The sequence below is a fragment of the Cyprinodon tularosa genome, unplaced genomic scaffold (assembly GCF_016077235.1).
Source record: "Cyprinodon tularosa strain WSP-4 unplaced genomic scaffold, ASM1607723v1 ctg459, whole genome shotgun sequence".
In the NCBI taxonomy this organism is placed as follows: domain Eukaryota; kingdom Metazoa; phylum Chordata; class Actinopteri; order Cyprinodontiformes; family Cyprinodontidae; genus Cyprinodon; species Cyprinodon tularosa.
The window spans coordinates 838,504-858,255 of NW_024039184.1; the positions used below are offsets into that span (position 1 = coordinate 838,504).

The 19,752-nt window shown below is 46.1% G+C and overlaps 1 protein-coding gene across 1 annotated transcript in view; it reads left to right on the top strand.

Annotated features, from left to right (window-relative positions):
* tyro3 (TYRO3 protein tyrosine kinase) overlaps positions 1–19,752 on the top strand; it is a 45,359-nt gene that overhangs the window by 23,174 nt on the left and 2,433 nt on the right. The window contains exons 13-18 of the mRNA XM_038300878.1: positions 3,528–3,611; positions 4,722–4,814; positions 4,888–5,009; positions 5,083–5,192; positions 8,592–8,751; positions 16,664–16,800. Of these exons, the coding sequence (XP_038156806.1) occupies positions 3,528–3,611; positions 4,722–4,814; positions 4,888–5,009; positions 5,083–5,192; positions 8,592–8,751; positions 16,664–16,800 (706 nt within the window). The remainder of the gene's footprint in view (positions 1–3,527; positions 3,612–4,721; positions 4,815–4,887; positions 5,010–5,082; positions 5,193–8,591; positions 8,752–16,663; positions 16,801–19,752) is intronic.

Sequence of the window (19,752 nt, forward strand, 5' to 3'; positions counted from 1 at the left end):
CCACAACTATTAAAAACCGGTACTAACCTGACCAGAACGTTGGTTACTGATAGATATATAGATACAATGCAACTGTTATTTTCTTATTTAAAGAGTAAATTGTCTTGTTCCATTGGTAAAGTGTCTCTTTTACCTCCTTATTATAAGAAGAAATGCCTATTTTAGATTTGGATTTTCCCAGTCAGTCTGGATGGGGACAGCTTAACATTAGGCTGGTCTAACAGCAGATGATCAGGGCTTAGGGCAGATTTACAATCATCAAACCGACTTTTAATGCAGAGATATGGGCCTCCTGAGGATTACGTCTGTTTCCTACTAATCATCTGGCAGGAGTACTTGGTTGGAGTCCTTTCACCTAAATTCCTGCTTCGTTTCAAACTTTTCTATTTTATTTTGAACTCGAAAAAATTGTCTTTTTTATTTTTTTAATCAGTTCATCCTTTAATAAAATCCACCCAATCGCCGGCCTCCGTTTTAACTCAGAAAGCATGAAGATTCCACCAGTAAAATGTTTACCAATATAGACATGTTAGACATCGTTGGAAAGCTTAGATTCTCCACAATTCGATCACCAAGATCGTTTGATGGACACAGCAAGCACCAAAGCACAATTAACACAGAAATAGCAGCCTGTCAAAATGTAAAAAAACAAAGCAGCCACTGCTACGTACCTTTAAAGGCATCCAAAAGCAGTTTTATAAATCCAATCTTCAATTGTTTATACTCCATTCGTCTGTAAGTGTCCACAGATTGAATGTAATCCAGCATATTCATTATAAAAATGTTCTAGATGAGAAAATCGCCACATAACATCCGATTTTTGACGTTAGAAAAGTTAGAAGTTCATAGATTGTTAATAAGGCTGACGTTAGGCCACGATATTTGTTTTTTTTTTTTACATCGTCTTCTTACCTAGAAGACAAAATTGTCCTCATGTTTTTATCACTGGATTCGAGTCAGTTAAAGTCGGCGAGGTCTCCCAAGCGCTCCTTGCCTGTCAGCCGATGACGCACTGAGTAGAGCGATATTACGCCTCATTGAGTCCTGCTCTTATTGGTTAAAACCACGTGGGCTGTTTGGCTTTGTAGCCAATGAAATGAGGTTTCAAACAAGGCTTTCTATGGCTGCGTTATATAAAGCAGAGCTGTGTTAGCGGTTTGCGTTAGAGTGAAATACACAGTTGAGGCTGGATCAATGCGCTCAGCTCGAAGCGTTTACTTACAACGGTCCCATATCTTTGAAGTTTGGACGCTGGTTTTGTTTCATTACAATGCCAAAAAAATAAAAATACATCTAAGAAAAGACACTGGGGCTTTTTTTTAGCTTGAAAACCAGCAGTTTCACTATTTTTTATTTATTCTGAAAAAAAGTAAAAAAAAATACTTGCCTTATAAATGTTTTGTGGCCACAAATAGTTGAGTAAAAGCATTTGGCACAATTTGAGATTTTTGGAGATGCTGGTGACACCAAAAGTTCAAAGCCCCACAGCTCTGGAAATGTTGCAGCTAAAGGTCTGAAATGTTCTGCATTTGTGGTTGACATGATGTAGAACTAATGTAACACAATGAGACATTACATTAGAATAAAAAAAATGTAAGTCATGTTTGAACTGATGCAACTTAAGCTGTGTTTCACACACACTATTTGCATGTATAGTTTCAGAAACTAGAAGGTGTTAGCTTTCAAATGATGTATCACTCATGTAATTTGGGCGTACAGTTCCTCAATTATCTGCTTTTCCATTTGTGTATGCAAAATAGGCGAGGATTCCTTCAAATGAAGTGGATGTTAATTAACAAGTTATATTTACAAAGGGCTGAATGGGGCACTTCGTGGGAAAATTCAGTTAATTCAGCAGCACTGCTTTAGCTGCTCCTTCTCAATATTGTCAGAGTCCACCAGAGATCCTGCAGCCGTAATTAGTAAAACTAATAATATAGAATTACTGATAGTCTGGGCGGGTATTTTAAGCTCTTGAAATTGTTTCAGTTTGTGTCCAAAGATCTGGATTATGATCAGAGGAAGAGGCGGTTTGAAATTCCTCCTCAACATTGCTTCTCTCTGTCACTATTTTACTAAAGGTCTGACCCAAAATGCAGAAGAGCAAACGGAGAGACCAGGAAAAGTTTAACGAGTTTATTTAGTGTTGATGAATCCAGTGCTGCTCTGAACACTGTCAAGCCGGAACTGAAAGTGAGGGAAAGACACTGCGGTTAGTTCAGGCTCAGTGGGAAATTAGATTCTTTGACTTGAAGAGGAGGAATAGGTTGCAGACTCACGTTTCCAGGAAAAGGTGTCTTTATTGAATCCAGTCTGTGTGGGATGTTCCAGTGATTGTCCTGTTTGATGATGGGGCGGACAGGGTTTACTCAGACTGCGGTTGTTCCTTGGTGAACGGAGAAGCTGGCTGCCACTTAGATTTCCTGCTGTCCTTGAATGGGTTATAGTGGAGATGAATCCCCTCCTCAGAGAGAAGCCCCAGACAATCCTTGGGGGAAAAGGTTGATCCAAACCACAAACTTGAATCCTTAGCTCAGTTTGGTTCTCAGAAGATCCTTCCAGGGGAGAGAAGGTCCAAAACATCCAGTTTGCAGGATGAATTCCTACCGAAAGGCAAAGACAAAAACAGCAAGATTAAGCTCAGGTAAACAAAAACTCAGGCTAGACTCAGCTAAACTAAGCATGGCTAGAGTACCCAGTATTGGCAAACACTCTGGCGACGAGGTAGTGGCAGTCAGCAGCTTGAGAGCACTCCACAGGTAATGAGGCAACGAGCTGCAGGTGTGCAGGGAGGCCCAATGAGGACGGGGCACCACCTGGTGGAGGAGGAAAGGAAACACAAAAACAGACCGCACAAACTGGATTCCTGACACTCTCTCCTTCTACAAAACCTTTCCGGCTCATTTGGGATTTCAGGCTTGGATTAGTTGAGTTTTGATCAGTTGCTCTTGATTGTGTAAAAACCTGAAAATGAAACTGATCAAGAAGGCGTAGGTTTATGACAACTGATGAATTTGCCTATGATGAAGAGGAGGCACCATGGTTCTGTAAGGCTTGATTCATCGGCCTTACAGACTGAACCCTGGAGGTCCAGGAGAACGTGAGGGTGATGCTGGAGAGCAGGCTGGCAGGGAATGGAGCGTAGGTGAGACCTTTTCCATGAAGATCAGAGAAGAATGGAGGTTCACTGTTGGCTGGAACAATAAGTCCACATAAAAGAGATTCACTAGAAAACAAATTTCAACCAGAAGAATATTTCTGGTTTAGGTCTTTGGCTAAAATCCAAATCCTCCGGTGAAGAGAGATTATCCTTCGCCTCCTTATTTAGATGCTGGTCATCTGGATGGAGAAATGATCTCAGGTGTACAGCAACATGGGTCGCCACAGCCACCAGCAAAGATCCTCTCTGACAGGAAGCTGACTCGCACCAGAAAAACCAAAACGCCCGAGACCCTAACAGAAATGGAAAAAAAGAAAGCAGATTAGAGGATAAGTGGATGTTGATGTTTGCATGTCGACCTTTGCAGGAGAGTTTGGCTCAGTGCGGGAAGCCATTCTGAAGAGGGAGGACTCATCTGTGGTGTCAAAGGTGGCCGTCAAAGTGCTGAAATGTGAGTCAGATTCTGATTTTCTTTTTTTCACACAATGTTTTGCATCTCTATCAAACCATTTTGAACTACAGAAATACAGCTTTAGTTTTTTTTATGTTCAGAAACAATTCAATTATGTTTCAAGGACTATTTTATTAGAATGGAAAGCTTCCTTTATCAGAAGTCTACATTTAATTTGTTTTTGCCCCATCAGTTCAGTCCTATTAGTAGAACGGGTGAAGCTGGGAGACCCAGTGCAACAGTCTAATTTGCAGACTGGCTGAAACCACTCTTTCTATGTGAACTGTACCTACAAAAGGTTTGCAGCCATAAAAATGGCTTCCTGAGGCTGTTAGTACGGTGGCCCAGAGGTGTCACGACTAATACAAAAGCCGCAACACAAATACAACAGCCGCAACACAATTACAAAAGCCGCAACACAAATACAAAAGCCGCGACACAAATACAAGAGCTGCAACACAATTAAAAGAGCCACAACACAATTACAAAAGCCGCAACACAATTACAAGAGCCGCAACACAAATACAAAAGCCGCAACACAAATACAAAAGCCGCAACACAACTACAAGAGCCGCAACACAATTACAAGAGCTGCATTAATTATGTTTTTGATAAAAATCCTTTGGCTAAAATGCCATCAGAACGCTGATAATATTAAGTGTGCTTGGAAAAAAATCTTTCATTCCTTTAGAGACAGCATGAAAAGTCAGCTGAGTACAAAACATAGAGAGAAAAACAACAAGAAAAGGGACAAAACCTAGAACAGATCATGGATGTCTATTCTATTAACATTTCTCTATCTGTAGAATGGGTCTGTTTTATGTATTGTCTTCTCAATTCAGAGGGCCCCCTGCCTGTCTTTGCCTAGGGCCCCACATTTCCTCAATCCGCCCCTGGCTGCATCCATTGCAGCACATCTTCCAGATCTTTTAACACTGTATTTCTTAAAAGCATATCGCTGTTGATATTTCCATCAGCTCCTGATCCTGTAGTGGTTTTCTGAATCCACAGAGGTTTTATTGTTGCTGGTAGCCCCAGAAGACAGTTTTACATCAGGTTCACACAGACTGGACTAACCTGCAACGTGTAAATGTTTGTGTTCTGGTGCAGCTGACATCACTTCTGCTGGTGACATTGAGCAATGTCTGAAGGAGGCAGCCCACATGAAGGACTTTCACCATCCTAACGTCATCAAGCTCATCGGTAACACTCCAGCTTAACAGAAATACTAAAATGATCTGTTGGACTAACATTTACAGTCTGTTCTATCCAATAGGGGTGAGTCTACACCAACGTCATGGCCAGCGGCTCCCAATCCCAATGGTGGTCCTACCATTTATGAAGCATGGGGATCTGCACACCTTCCTGTTGCTCTCACGTTTGGGAGAGGAGCCATTTGTGAGCAAAGACTATTTGATATTTGCCCCTGGGTGCCTGCTGAACTCCTGAGAACCTGCTGTCTCTGTTACAGGACCTTTCGCTTCAGACTCTGGTCCAGTTCATGCTGGACATTGCTCGGGGGATGGAGTATCTGAGCAGCAAGAGCATCATTCACAGAGACCTCGCTGCACGGAACTGCATGTCAGTCAGACCACTTTCTAAACTGTCCTGTTATCTAACCAGCTCCCATAGAAAACGTTGGTCTTAAAGTTGTAGGGAAGGAATATAAATATAAATCTTTATTTTCTATAAATCTTTACACACATCACAGTTGAATCCATCAGATAATGACATCAAGTTATTTCTGTATAAAATTACTTCCTAAATTATAAGATAGTCAAAGGTTAACCCTGGACTCACCGCTGTGGATATTTGAAGGACATGGTGTCTGGCCCCCTGTCTCGGTCCTGGTCCATGCCCTCCCTGGGTGCGGGCTGCGTCCTAGGTGGGGGTTCTGCATGGTGCTTACGGGTTAGCCAGCCAGAGTTTATTTATTCATTTGTTTTTGGATGGACAGGGTGGTGGGGGCTGGCGATGGGCCCTGCAGCCTGTCCCTGCCCCCGCCCGGGGCTGTTGTTGGGTCTGGGTGGCCTGCCGGTGCTGGGGCTGTCATTTCTGCTCTCCCCAAAGGGAGGTGGAGGGAGGGGCGAATAGTGTATTGAGGGGGAGGAAGGGCCGGGTGAATTTTTTGGGGTGTTGGGTTCTCTGGGTCTGGGTTGCCATGACATTATAAGGCAATTAGAGGTTTTCTCTGTATTTATTTTATATCAAACCCTGTTAATTTAAATCTACTTTGACTCCTGAGCAGTAGGAACCGAGGGATTTATTCTCAAAAATAAAGCCAAAATTACCAAAGTAGAAAGAAGAATGTTTTTGTTCTTTGCTTTTTTTGGAGTAATGCAGATTTTATTGATCTGCGTTTAATGCATAATTCATAGTAGATCAGGAAGTGTTCGATTTGGGATGGAAACTTTGGATGTCTAAAACCATTCCTTGATTGGACATTTTGGTAGCTTGTCTGTCTGCTATATTAACCAATATGATGCGTTGAACTAGATGTCTTATTTTCACACCTTTTGTAAGACACATTCTTACAAAGTAGGGCATTAATTCATAAAAAAGTTTATTGAATTCTATAAATCAAAGTTTTCTGCCAACAGCAATGATGAACTGCAAGGCAGCATTCTATACCCAGCTATTGTAGCATCTAGGATAGCTTTCCGTAAAAATTCAAAAAATATCCACTGGACTTGGTTTTCAAGATTTGAAGACGTTTCACCACCTCTCCAGGAAGCTTTCTCAATTCAAATGTCTGGATCCGCAGTGAGTTTGAGTCTTATATAGACAACGCCTTGTATCGCTTGGAAACATGCAATGGTAACCGATGAATGGGTCGTTAGTTCCATCGTTAGCCTGTAATATCTGAACCTGTCTATGATTCTAGGGGTCGGTCGTTAAAGGGGGGATTGCCATTAAGGGGGGGATTGTCTCCTGTAATACCTGAAACCTGTCTATGATTGTTAAGGGTTGGTCGTTAAGGAGGTATTGTTCACCGGCTGGGGCGGGTAGGTCCCTCGTTCCTCTGTGATGGGGTGGGGGGTTTGGTGATATCTGGAAGGGATCATGTCTATGATTGAATTGTATGTTTTTGGAAGCTGGAATCTGAGTCCACCACCTCTGTTTAAAGTTGGTTTTTCTCTCTTAACATAGATGGCTTCCTTCACGCCCCTCTCAAACCACCTATTTTCTTTATCCAGAATATGGACATTCTGGTCCTCAAAAGAATGTCCTTTGTCCACAAGGTGTAGGTGTACTGCGGAGTCTTGTCCAGAGGCGGCCGCTCTTCTGTGTTGGGTCATGCGTCTGTGGAGAGGTTGTTTTGTTTCGCCAATATAAAGATCAGAGCATTCCTCGCTGCACTGAACAGCATATACCACTCCGCTCATATTCGGTCTGGGGGTTTTATCTTTAGGATGCACTAGCCTCTGTTTAAGGGTTTGGTTTGGCTTGAAATGTACTGGGATCTTGTGTTTGGAGAAAATCCTCTTGAGCTTTTCAGACACTCCAGCAACATAAGGGATTGTGATGTTTTTGCATTTAATTTTCCCATCGCTGTCTTCTGTTGCGTGTCTATTGGATTTCCTTGCTGATTTGATAAAAGCCCAGTTTGGTTACCACAGTTTCGGAGAGCATCTTTGATGTGTTTCTGTTCTTTTTGCTTCCCATCTGTTTTAGTAGGGACATGTTCTGCCCGGTGTTGTAAGGTTCTGATGACTGAGAGTTTGTGTTCCAGTGGGTGGTGTGAGTCAAAAAGAAGATACTGGTCTGTGTGAGTAGGTTTCCTATAAACTTCAATGTTTAGGCTTCCATCTCCTTCCATGCTCACCAGACAGTCCAGAAAGGGTAGTTTGTTGTCCTTGGCATCCTCTCTGGTGAATTTGATGTTACGGTCAACAGAGTTGATGTGTTTGGTGAAAGCTTCCACTTCCTCTAGTTGGATTTTGACGAAAGTGTCATCCACGTATCTAAACCAGTGGCTTGGTGGTATTCCATTGAAAGTGTCTAAAGCTCTCTTTTCCATTTCTTCCATGTAAAGATTGGCTACAATTGGTGATACTGGAGATCCCATTGCGCAGCCATGCTTCTGTCTGTAAAAATTACCTCTGAATTTGAAATAGGTTGTGGAAAGACAAAGGCCCAGTAGTGTGCAGATCTGGTCCGGAGTGAAATTAGTCCTGTTGTTTAAATCACTATCTTGTTCAAGACGTGTCCTGACTGTTTCCACTGCCTCTGTTATAGGTATGCATGTGAAAAGTGAACTTTCACATGCGAGGTGGCGAAACGTCTTCAAATCTTGAAAACCAAGTCCAGTGGATATTTTTTGAATTTTTACGGAATGACTTTGACCTGGATGACTGAGAACCTTCATCAGCACATCTAGGATAGAGCTGTCAGTCTGGAAAAGAACCTGGTTTTATTCCAAATTGTAAAGGTTCACTTTTTTATGAAGTGCAACATAAAACTGACTAAAACTATCACATATCGTAATGACTAAAATGTGACTAAGACTAATAGTTTTTGTCCCGAAGACTAAGACCAAATCTAAGATGGCTGCCAGAAACAAAGCTGCTGCCGTGTGTTTTCTGTGGGATGACATAATCAGTGATATATAGGGTTAAAGTCATTACATCACTGTAACTGTATGACTGTGTATAATATCAGTAGAAATAGAACTGACTAGATCAGCATCATTCATCGGATATCCGATCCAGCTAATTGGTCAAAATCAGAGTTGATGTCCAATTTCAGTATCTGATTGGTGCGTATAAGTGCAGTCATAGCTCTGATTACATTGGAAATTTGCTCCTTGATTCCTATTGGTTCACCACAGAACCTAGTGAATTATCTATTAATTTCTGTTAGGTTGACTCATCATCACCTAGAGACACACTGAGCTAGTCAAAGTCCAGACTATGTGTGATATCTGCAGGCCCAGAACATGAAGAGGAGAGTTCTAGATTGTTCTTCTGTGTGTTTCAGGCTGGATGAAAGCATGTCAGTGTGTGTGGCAGACTTTGGACTCTCTAAGAAGATCTACAGTGGAGATTATTACCGTCAGGGTTCTGTTTCCAAACTGCCCGTCAAGTGGATCGCCCTGGAGAGCTTGGCAGACAATGTTTACACCACTCAGAGTGACGTGGTACTCTCTCACACACACATACACGCCTAGATGTCTGCACCTCTACCCACTTTATGCCTTCCCATTGATTCTAATTCATTTTAGTTACATTATTTATGACTAAACCCTGCTTGTAGGATCCATTTATAGTTAGGCGTGGGAATTGGGCGATTCCCTTATCGATTCTGTGAAACAATTCGATTCCTTATCAATTCTCTTATTGAGTCTCGTCACAGTCATCTAAATCTAATGGAGACGGCATCCGTTTAATGAAAAAGCATTACTGTACAATTTCAGGAAAATAAACTCATCTCCCCCTGATTTCTACTTGCTCCCTGAACTGCGGAACAGGAACCAGTTTTTGATTCCCATCCCTATTTATAGTTATTGGTGTTTAGGTGTGGTTTGTTTCTGGTTTATTTGGTTTGGGTGGTGGTGTTTTGTTTAGGTTGATAAACTGACCTATATTTTGCTCTACCACTGAAGGAGGTGTGGCAGGGAGCGCTATAAAGGTGAGAGGGCAGAAAGGGTTAGGGGTTACAGGAGGTCATACAGTTTTCCACTTTCTTTGGCACACAATAGCCTACGTCTGTAACAATCTTTGTTTTATTTTTTTTCTTTAAGTTTTCAGTTTCAAGTTTAGCCAGGTTTTTCCTTGTTTTCTAGCTTTATTGGTGTGTCTGGATTCATTTAAGTTGCTTAGGTTTTTCTGTCTGTCCCCTGTTGCCCCCTTGTGTTCTATTTCATCCCTACTGACCGCCAGAGGCGGTGCTTAAAGCACGAATGATCACTCTTGCGCATGCACAGGTCGAGAATCTTATACCAACATAGTCACGTGTGACCCCCGGTGACACCGGTGTGCCTATATAGTCACGTGACAGCGACAGCTCAGTCCCTTTTCATCTTCTCGCATGCAGGTTGAACAGGTGGTACGACACTGATTGCTTGTCGCTGGTAGCCTCGAGACTTTGGTCGGAGCTGCGAGGCTCATCTCGCCCTCCAGAGGCTGCGCAAGCTTTTCATTATTTACAGCTTGGTTTCTTCGTCTGGTAAGTTTTTTTTTTTTCTCTTATCGACGGCGAACGGGGACGCGTTCTCACCGTGACTCCCTGTTGCTGGTGCCTCGGCGTTAGCCGACTCCGACCAGCTTGTTGTTTACTGTAGCAGCTGTTTTTCGGGCTTGCTTTTTTGTTTACTGTAGCAGCCGTTTTCAGGCTTGCTTTTTTGTTTACTGTTGCAGCCGTTTCGGGCTTGCTTTTTTGTTTACTGTAGCAGCCGTTTTCAGGCTTGCTTTTTTGTTTACTGTTGCAGCCGTTTTCGGGCTTGCTTTTTTGTTTGCTGTAGCAGCCGTTTTCGGGCTTGCTTTTTTGTTTACTGTAGCAGCCGCTTTCGGGCTTGCTTTTTCTGTTTTCTGTGGCAGCCGCTTTCGGGCTTGCTTTTCTGTTTCCGTAGCAGCCGCTTTCGGGCTTGCTTTTTTTTTGTTCACTGTGGCAGCCGCTTCCGGGCTTGCTTTTGTTACCGTAGCAGCCGTTTTCGGGCTTGCTTTTTACTTTGCTAACGTGCTTGGCTAGTTCTCTTGTGGCCTTGCTGCTGGGGAACCCCTGGTGGCGTTCTCTGCACGACCGGGTCTCCCGATCTGTCCGCTCGGTGAGTGTCAAGAGTGGCGAATTCGGCTCGACCTGACCTAGCCCTGTGAGCGTGACATGTTGGACGCGCCGTGCTGTAGAGCTTGTTTGGCCCCTCTCCAGCTGGAGGATGGGCATGATCTGTGTCCCTCTTGTTTGGGCCTGGATCATTTGGAAGAGGCCTTGACTGATGCGGCATGCCCTAATTGTTCTGTCCTGCCTTTGTCCATACGTAACGCTCGTTTGGCTGGCCTTCAAAGCGCCAGCCATCCTGTGAAACGTGTGTCTTCTGAGGCTATGGGGCCTCCACGGAAGAGGAGCAAGAGGAGCCCCAGGGTTCCAGAGGGCATATCTGGGCAGGTGGCCCAGCTCGCTTCTGAACTAGAAGGGATGAAGGCGTTGCTTGAGTCCCTTAGGGGCGAGCGTGGCGCTGACATGTCTGGAGACCCTGACCAAGGACACAGCGTTGGTTCGGGAGTCTCTGCTTTAGAAGATGATGCCATTTCCCTGGCAGCGTCTGGCACTGATTTTCGGGATCAATTTGACTCCGGCTCACTCCTCTCAGAAGCCGGTTCACATATCTCTTCTGGGTCTCAGTCAGAGGAGGATGGTTCTGTAGTGGGCGCTCTGAGAACTGCCCTCGCCCGGTTGCATCTGGCTGCTCCACAGGACCAACCTGCGGCTTCCAGTGCTTTCTTTCGGCGTCCTACTGCTAGGGCGTCCTTTATGGTTCCCCCGTCTGCAGAGTATGTGAAGGAGCTCCATGCCTGTTGGACAGACACTAAGGCCTTCTCGAGGCTGACCTCTGACGGCAGGGCACTGGCGGCCATGCATGATGCGCCCAGTCTTGGCTTGGGCCATATGCCTTCGGTTGAGCCAGCCATAGCTTCCCTCATTGTGGCGCCGGATGAGGCTTTGAGGGCCAATGCCAGGTGTCCTTGTCCTCAGTGCCGTGTCACTGACGATCTGCTCTGTAGAGCCTATGACTCTGGGGCTCGTTTGGGGCGACTTGGGAATTCCCTGTCGCATTTATTACTGGGTCTCTCGGCTTCCTTGGAGGGTGTCGCGATCGACGCACCTACCCAAGGACTGATGGATGCATCCCTCCATGCATTTGCTCTTCTGTCGAGGGAGGTTGGACGTGTCCTGTCTACCCTTGTTCAGGCACGTCGCCAGGTCTGGCTGGCTCAGTCTCCTCTGACGGAGGCATGTAGAAGGACCCTGATGGGCCTTCCAGTTGTTCCTGGGGAGTTGTTTGGCTCCGCTGCACTTGCAGCCCTGGAACGATCGGCCGAGGCCTCGCGTACCAGGCAACAGTTGGCCGGTCTGCATCGCAGACGAGCGCAGCGTCCTACTAGGAGTGCCTCTGTGTCCCTGTCATATACTTATCCTGCCCGGACTACACCTTGCTTGGGGCAGCCACGGTTTGCTGCAGGGCCTGCTGCCTGGCCTGCCCATGGCCACTGCGATCCACCGAGGGGTCGAGCTAATGTCGCTCCTCAACCTGGGCGGGCAACTCAGCAACCCTCCCGCCCCCCGAAGGGCAGGGGGGCTCGGAGATGACGTCACTGGACCGGCGGTGGGACACTTTACCCCGGAGCAGCTCGGTTGCTGGGCCGCTCTTGTGTCCGATCCATGGGTGGTGTGTACACTTACCCGGGGTTACACGCTACAGTTCCGCCGCCGCCCTCCTGTCCCTGGTCGAGTCAGGATGACGGTGATTCACGACCAGGTAAAAGCTCAGGCTCTGAGCCAAGAGATAGACACCTTGCTGGCCAAGGGTGCTATTTTGCCCGTCAACCCCCAGCGGGACCCAGGGGGCTTTTACTCGAAGTATTTTTTAATTCCGAAAAAGACTGGGGGACTCCGCCCAATTTTGGACCTGAGGGGTTTGAATCTTTACATGAAGTCCATCCCTTTCCACATGTTGAGCATCAGGGACGTGCTTCAGGCAATTTCCCTCAGGCGACTGGTTCACCTTGGTCGATTTGAAGGACGCATATTTTCATGTCCCGATTGCACCACAGCATTGGCGTTTTCTCCGCTTTGCATTTCAGGGCAGGCATTTTCAGTTCAGGGTTCTCCCGTTCGGCCTCTCTCTGTCCCCACGTGTGTTCACTCGGTGCATGGCCGCGGCCTTGTGTCCTCTGCAGGCCAGAGGGTTGAAGATCCTGCCTTATTTGGACGACTGGCTCGTCTGTGCGCCCACAGAAGCTCAAGCTGCTGCAGACACGCGCACCTTGCTCGATCACATGGACCTATTGGGTCTTTGTGTGAACTGGTAGAAGAGCAACCTGATTCCGTCTCAGCAGGTAATGTTTCTCGGTATCACGATGGACTCTCTCTCCATGACTGCTCGCCCATCGCCTCAGCGTGTCGAGAGCATTCTGCAGATGCTGCCTGCCTTTCTTCCCGGTCGGGCGGCCCCCTTTGTTCTCTATCTCCGTCTGCTGGGGAAGCTGACAGCTGCCGCTACTGTAGTGCCCCTAGGGCTACTGTCTTTGCGACCACTGCAGATGTGGCTCAACAGCCTGAGGCTGGATCCTTCTCGTGCGTCACACCGTCACAGGAAATTGCAGGTGTCCCCTCAATGCCTCGTATCACTGGCTCAGTGGCGAGAGGCAGAATTCATGATAAAGGGAGTTCCGCTGGGTTTGCTGCCATCCCGTTGGGAAGTTGTCTCTACCGACGCGTCCACCACAGGATGGGGGGCCTTGTGGCAGCGACAGATCGCTCGGGGGACATGGTCTCCACGAGAGAGGCGGCACCACATCAACGCTCTGGAGTTGGAGGCTGTGCACCGTGCGCTGCGGCACTTCCTCCCGGTCCTGCGGGGAAGGCATGTCCTGGTGCGGTCGGACAACACGTCGGTTGTTTTTCACATCAACCATCAAGGGGGAACACGGTCTTTGATGCTACTGAGGCTGACCCGGGAGCTTCTGACCTGGGCAGCCCCTCTTTTTGCCAGCCTGAGGGCGACCCACATCCCGGGGGTGCAGAATGTTCCTGCCGACATCCTATCCCGGGGGCGTCCACCGCCGGGGGAGTGGAGGCTCCACCCGGATGTAGTGGAAACTATTTGGGAGAGGTTCGGGAGAGCAGCCGTAGATTTGTTTGCTTCCCGAGAGACGACACATTGCCCGCTGTGGTTCTCCCTGTCGGACAGTGCCAGTCCCCTAGGTCAGGACGCGCTGTCGCACGACTGGCCGAAGGCACTCCTCTACGCCTTCCCGCCACTTCCCCTGATAGGCCCAACACTCCTGAGGGTCCTTCAGGAGGGACATCAGCTCCTTCTGGTGGCCCCCCGGTGGCCAGGGAGGACTTGGTTTCCGATGCTGCACAGGCTCTGTTGCAGCTCTCCGATGCCTCTTCCCTGCAGGAAGGACCTGCTGTCACAGCTGGACGGTCGGATCCTGCATCCCAATCCCAGTCGCCTCCGACTCTGGGTCTGGCCACTACAGGGCCCGGCGTTTCCTTCTCGGAGTATGGCGGGGACATCGGACACACGATGACTAATGCCAGGGCCCCTTCCACGCGTCTGGTGTACGCCCATAAGTGGAAGGCTTTTAGCCGCTGGTGTCAGGAAAGAAATGAGGACCCTGTACACTGTCCTGTTTCTGTTATTTTAGCCTTCCTTCAAGCACTGCTTTCTCAAGGTCGCTCTCCATCCACTCTAAAGGTCTATGTGGCTGCCATCTCTTGCTGGCATTCGGTGGTGAGTGGGGAGACGGTGGGTCGTAACAAGGACGTTTCCTTGTTTTTGAGGGGTGCCCGGCGTTTGCACCCTCCCACACGCCCTGTTGTGCCGGTGTGGGACCTTTCTATTGTCCTCGCTGCCCTGCGCTCTCCTCCCTATGAACCATTGGCGGGGGCAAGCCTTGAGTGTGTGTCGAAGAAGACAGCTTTTCTCCTCGCCATGGCCTCGGCGAAACGGGTGAGTGAACTACAGGCACTGTCTGTTCACGAGTCCTGCTGCCGTTGGAACCCGGCTGGTTCAGGTGTTACTCTTTGGCCTAATGCGGCGTTTCTTCCTAAAGTGGCTTCACCCGCGAGCCACACTGTGCCCCTCCAGCTTGCTCGCCTTGATACAGATGGGCCTGATGAGCTTCTCTGCCCTGTTCGGGCACTGAAGACATATGTCAGTCTCACAGCTTCTCTCCGTCAGGCAGATAATCTGTTTGTCTGCTACGCGGGGCCCCGCAAGGGGCAGGCCCTTTCTAAACAGCGCCTTGCGCGTTGGATTGTGGATGTAGTGGAACAGGCGTACATTCAGCGGGGCCTCCAACCCCCCGCTGGTGTACGGTGCCATTCCACCAGGGGTGTCAGTGTGTCATGGGCCGCTATGACTGGTCTCACTCTGGAGGCTATTTGCTCAGCAGCCTCTTGGTCATCCCCGAATACCTTTGCTAGGTTTTACAGGGTCAACTTGGCCACCCCTCACCCAATGCAGGGGATCCTGTCCCAGCGCACGCCATCTACCCAGTGAGGTGGGCATGTTTGGGTTGTTGTTTCTGTGTGTGATTCCTCAGGACTCTGTTGGTAATCGTCATCCGTGCTTTAAGCACCGCCTCTGGCGGTCAGTAGGGATGAAATAGAACGAAAGTTACGACTGTAACTACGGTTCTATGAATCCCGGATGACCGCCAGAGCGCTCGGTCCCTCGGAATCATTGTGTGTTCGCGAGAAGATTAAGGGACTGAGCTGTCGCTGTCACGTGACTATATAGGCACACCGGTGTCACCGGGGGTCACACGTGACTATGTTGGTATAAGATTCTCGACCTGTGCATGCGCAAGAGTGATCATTCGTGCTTTAAGCACCGCCTCTGGCGGTCATCCGGGATTCATAGAACCGTAGTTACAGTCGTAACTTTCGTTCTTTTCCCTTGGCTTCCTCATCAGCTCTAGTCACACCTGCTCCCTATCAGCTCATTAGTCCTACCTTTGTTCAGTCAGCCATAAATACACTACCTCTGCAATCCGTCTTTGCTGGTTCCTCGTCTTATTTCATTCTACCCTGGCTCCTCATGACTTTTTCCCCTGATGTTTCCATGGTCCTGGTTAGTGTTCAATTCTTATGTTGTTGTTTTTTTTAATTTCTGTTTTGATTTACATTTTTAAGTTGGATTTTTGGATTCCTGTTTTTGCTGCCTGATTTTTCATTAAACCTTCCAAGATCTCACCCCTGCCTCCCAGCTTCTGCTTTTGGGTCCTAACAAAAACCTAAAAACCAAATCGTGACAACGTCCTCCACTGGTTAAGTTCTGTCATACCCACACTCTCCATGATCACCTGTCCATCTCACTTGTTGTAAAAGCCCGCCACTGAGATTATTTGTTCATTTATAAACTGACTTCAGTGGGAACGGCCAGAAGCCATTAAATTGTGGTAGATAGTCGCTACACTGACACTGAAAAGGATGTCATATGGTTCAAAGAATTTCTCCTGTCTTCCTTGGTTTAACTTGACCTCCCCTGCCTCCTGCTGGCCCCTGAATGCATGCAAGGTCCCAGTCAGGTCCCTCACCGTTGGTTCAACGATATCTTCGCCCTCAGTGTCTTCTGCCATTGTAGAAGTTCCAGCCTCCATTTCCTCTTCTCCAGCACTGATTTCCTTTGCTGATTGGATTTCTAGTTTATGTTTCCTGGCTCCATGGTCTATCTATGTTCAGACAAGGAAGATCATTGTGCCCCGCAAAAAACAATCTAAATATGAGTCAACATTTCTTGTTGTCCTTTAGTAGACAGGTTTAAAGACAATTTACATTTACTTACTTTAAGAGTAAAAACTCATTTCATTTGCAAATCATCTTATTATTGTGTTAAAATTAGAGTAAATACATTTAATTTAAGAAATGTTGACTTATTTCTAAGTCAACATTTTTGGGTGTAAATACTGACTGATGAGACACATTAAGGAAGAGGGAAGGAGAACATCTACACAGACTTAACAAAACTAAACAGTTAGCTTAAGGATAAAACTTAAATCACTAATAATTAAACAAAATTAGCAAGTCGCAAAAGAGAGATTATGTAGAATATTAAAGTTAGGACTCCAGATGGTACAACCCAATCTATCAATCAGTCATCTGGGATTGAGTTATCCAGCCAGAGTCCCGTGCCTTCATCCAGTTGAAGGTAACCCCCACTACACCAGAAAAGGAAGCAAAACCTTTTTTCTTAAATTAACTTTTTTTTTTTCCTAACTTAATTTACAGTAGGTAATATATAATTCAAGGGCTCTACTAATTGGTCAAATGCAACAATAAGCTGTACTGTGTCTGAATGGATGGGATTTGATTTGTTTCAGTGGGCATTTGGTGTAACAATGTGGGAGATCATGACCAGAGGTCAGACGCCGTATCCTGGGGTGGAAAACTCAGAGATCTACGAGTTCCTGATCAAAGGAGAGCGCCTGAAGAAACCTGCAGACTGCAGAGAGGACATGTGAGTCTATGGGAGAATAGAAACTACACTGCTTTGCTAAAGTTTTTTAAACACCTTGAATTTATTTTGCACCTTGTCATGTTTTACCACAAACTTCAGAGGATTTGATGTGGGGATAAACTGAACTGGAAGGACAGGGGTATTCCTTTATACTCAGCCTGGCTGGGTCCACTCACTGCATTCAGTTAAAAGTGTGGATATGTCCCACCAACTAGAGACTGGTTCCCAGTTGGGTGTAGTTCTGTGTAGGAGCCATAATGGTGTGTGTCTGTGTGGTGTTCACCTGCACTCCGGATGAGAGGGGAGCGGGGGAGTCGTGTTCTTTGGTAAGCAATTTACTTTACCGTTTCAGTGGGTATGTCACATGATGTATGTGATCATTTGTTCTGAAAATGTCAGCCACTGGTCAGTATTAAATCACCCAAAGGTGTATACCTGGATTCATTTTGCATTTATTTAGTTTTTTAAGATTCCTTTTTAGGTCTAGTGGCCTATATTTTGTTATTTTTCAAAGTATGCAGACAGGAAAGTGGGTTACAAGAGAGAGGAGAGACGTTCAGTAAAGGTCAGCAGGTCCGGGACTCAATCCTACTACAGTCAATTCGATTTCAGATCCAATTAAATGTCAGAGGCTTCTGCTGTGGAGATGGGTAATGCTACATTCAGGCCGCCCGTGAAAGAGAAGCAGCAGAGTTACATGCAAAGCAATGGTTGATGAGCATTAAGGCGCAGCAAAAGGTCCAACAGCATCTAGAGCAGCTGATGCTGGAGTTGGAAACATTGAACTTTAGCAGCTGGACGCGCCACATCAACCAATGAGAGAAGCTGATCTGGGAGCTGGCAGGGAGTCAGACACAGCACTGCTGATGCAGAGCGCTATGATCACTCCTCTTAAACAGTTTATTAACGCCTAAATTAACTTAAAATGTAGAAACTTGCCGGCAAAATATGTTTGCTTTTATTATCCTGCTGCCTGCAGTTTGTAGCACATACCTGAAAAACGCTAACATCTACTTCCAGCCGCCACCAACAGTAGGGGAAAACCCCCAAGAGGCGAGCAGGTCTGAGGCAGCTGCTGCTGGGGATTCCCAGTGACAGCCGCTATGTGGGGGTCTGAGCGGCTCCCACAGAGAAATAATCTTTGAAGGCAGGATGGTAATCTGGATGAACTGACTGCACAGACCATGTTTTTTTAGGAGGACTTTCTCACTTCAAAATAGATTCAAGCTACTTTTTACCCACTGATCACAGTAAATATAACAAAAGTGCTCTCTGGCATTGAACACAGGAGCAGCAGAAGCATCTAGACACACTTTACTGGACGCGTCAGACCATAATGTGTACAGGTGCTGGTCATAAAATTAGAATATCATGAAAAAGTAGATTGATTTCAGTAATTCCATTTAAAAAGTGAAACTTGTATATTATATTCATACATTACATACAAACTCATATATTTCAGATGTTTATTTTGTTTAATTTTGATGATTACAAATGACAACAAATGAAAATCTCAAATTCATCATATCAGAAAATTAGAATATTACTGAAGACCAATAAAAACAAAGGATTTATAGAAATGTTGGCCAACTGAAAAGTATGAACATGAAAAGTATGAGCATGTACAGCACTCAGTATTTAGTTGGGCCTCCTTTGGCCTGTATTACTGCAGCAATGCGGCGTGGCATGGAGTCGATCAGTCTGTGGCACTGCTCAGGTGTTATGATAGCCCAGGTTGCTCTAATAGTGGCTTTTAGCTCTTCTGAATTGTTGGGTCTGGTGTATTGCATCTTCTTCTTCACAATACCCCATAGATTTTCTATGGGGTTAAGGTCAGGAGAGTTTGCTGGCCAATTAAGAACAGGGATACCATGGTCCTTCAACCAGGTACTGGTAGCTTTGGCACTGTGTGCAGGTGCCAAGTCCTGTTGGAAAATGAAATCTGCATCTCCAAAAAGTTGGTCAGCTGCAGGAAGCATGAAGTGCTCTAAAACTTCCTGGTATGTGGCTGCGTTGACCCTGGACCTCAGAAAACACAATGGACCAACACCAGCAGATGACATGGCACCCCAAACCATCACTGACTGTGGAAACTTTACACTGGACTTCAAGCAACGTGGATGAAGTGCCTCTCTTCTTTTCCTCCAGACTCTGGGACCTTGATTTCCAAAGGAAATGCAAAATTTACTTTCATCAGAGAACATGACTTTGGACCACTCACCAGCAGTCCAGTCCTGTTTCTCTTTAGCCCAGGCAAGACGCTTCTGACGCTGTCTGTGGTTCAAGAGTGGCTTGACACAAGGAATGCGACAGCAGAAACCCATGTCTTTCATACGTCTGTGTGTGGTGGTTCTTGAAGCACTCACTCCAGCTGCAGTCCACTCTTTGTGAATCTCCCCCACATTTTTGAAGGGGTTTTGTTTCACAATCCTCTCCAGGGTGCGGTTATCTCTCTTGCTTGTACACTTTTTTCGACCACATCTTTTCCTTCCCTTCGCCTCTCTATTAATGTGCTTGGACACTGAGCTCTGTGAACAGCCAGCCTCTTTAGCGATGACCTTTTGTGTCTTGCCCTCCTTGTGCAAGGTGTCGATGGTCGTCTTTTGGACAACTGTCAAGTCAGCAGTCTTCCCCATGATTGTGTAGCCTATAGAACTAGACTGAAAGACCATTTAAAGGCTTTTGCAGGTGGTTTGAGTTAATTAGCTGATTAGAGTGTGGCACCAGGGGCCATCAATTTTGAACCTTTTCACAATATTCTAATTTTCTGATATGATGAATTTGAGATTTTCATTTGTTGTCATTTGTAATCATCAAAATTAAACAAAATAAACATCTGAAATATATGAGTTTGTATGTAATGTATGAATATAATATACAAGTTTCACTTTTTAAATGGAATTACTGAAATCAATCTACTTTTTCATGATATTCTAATTTTATGACCAGCAC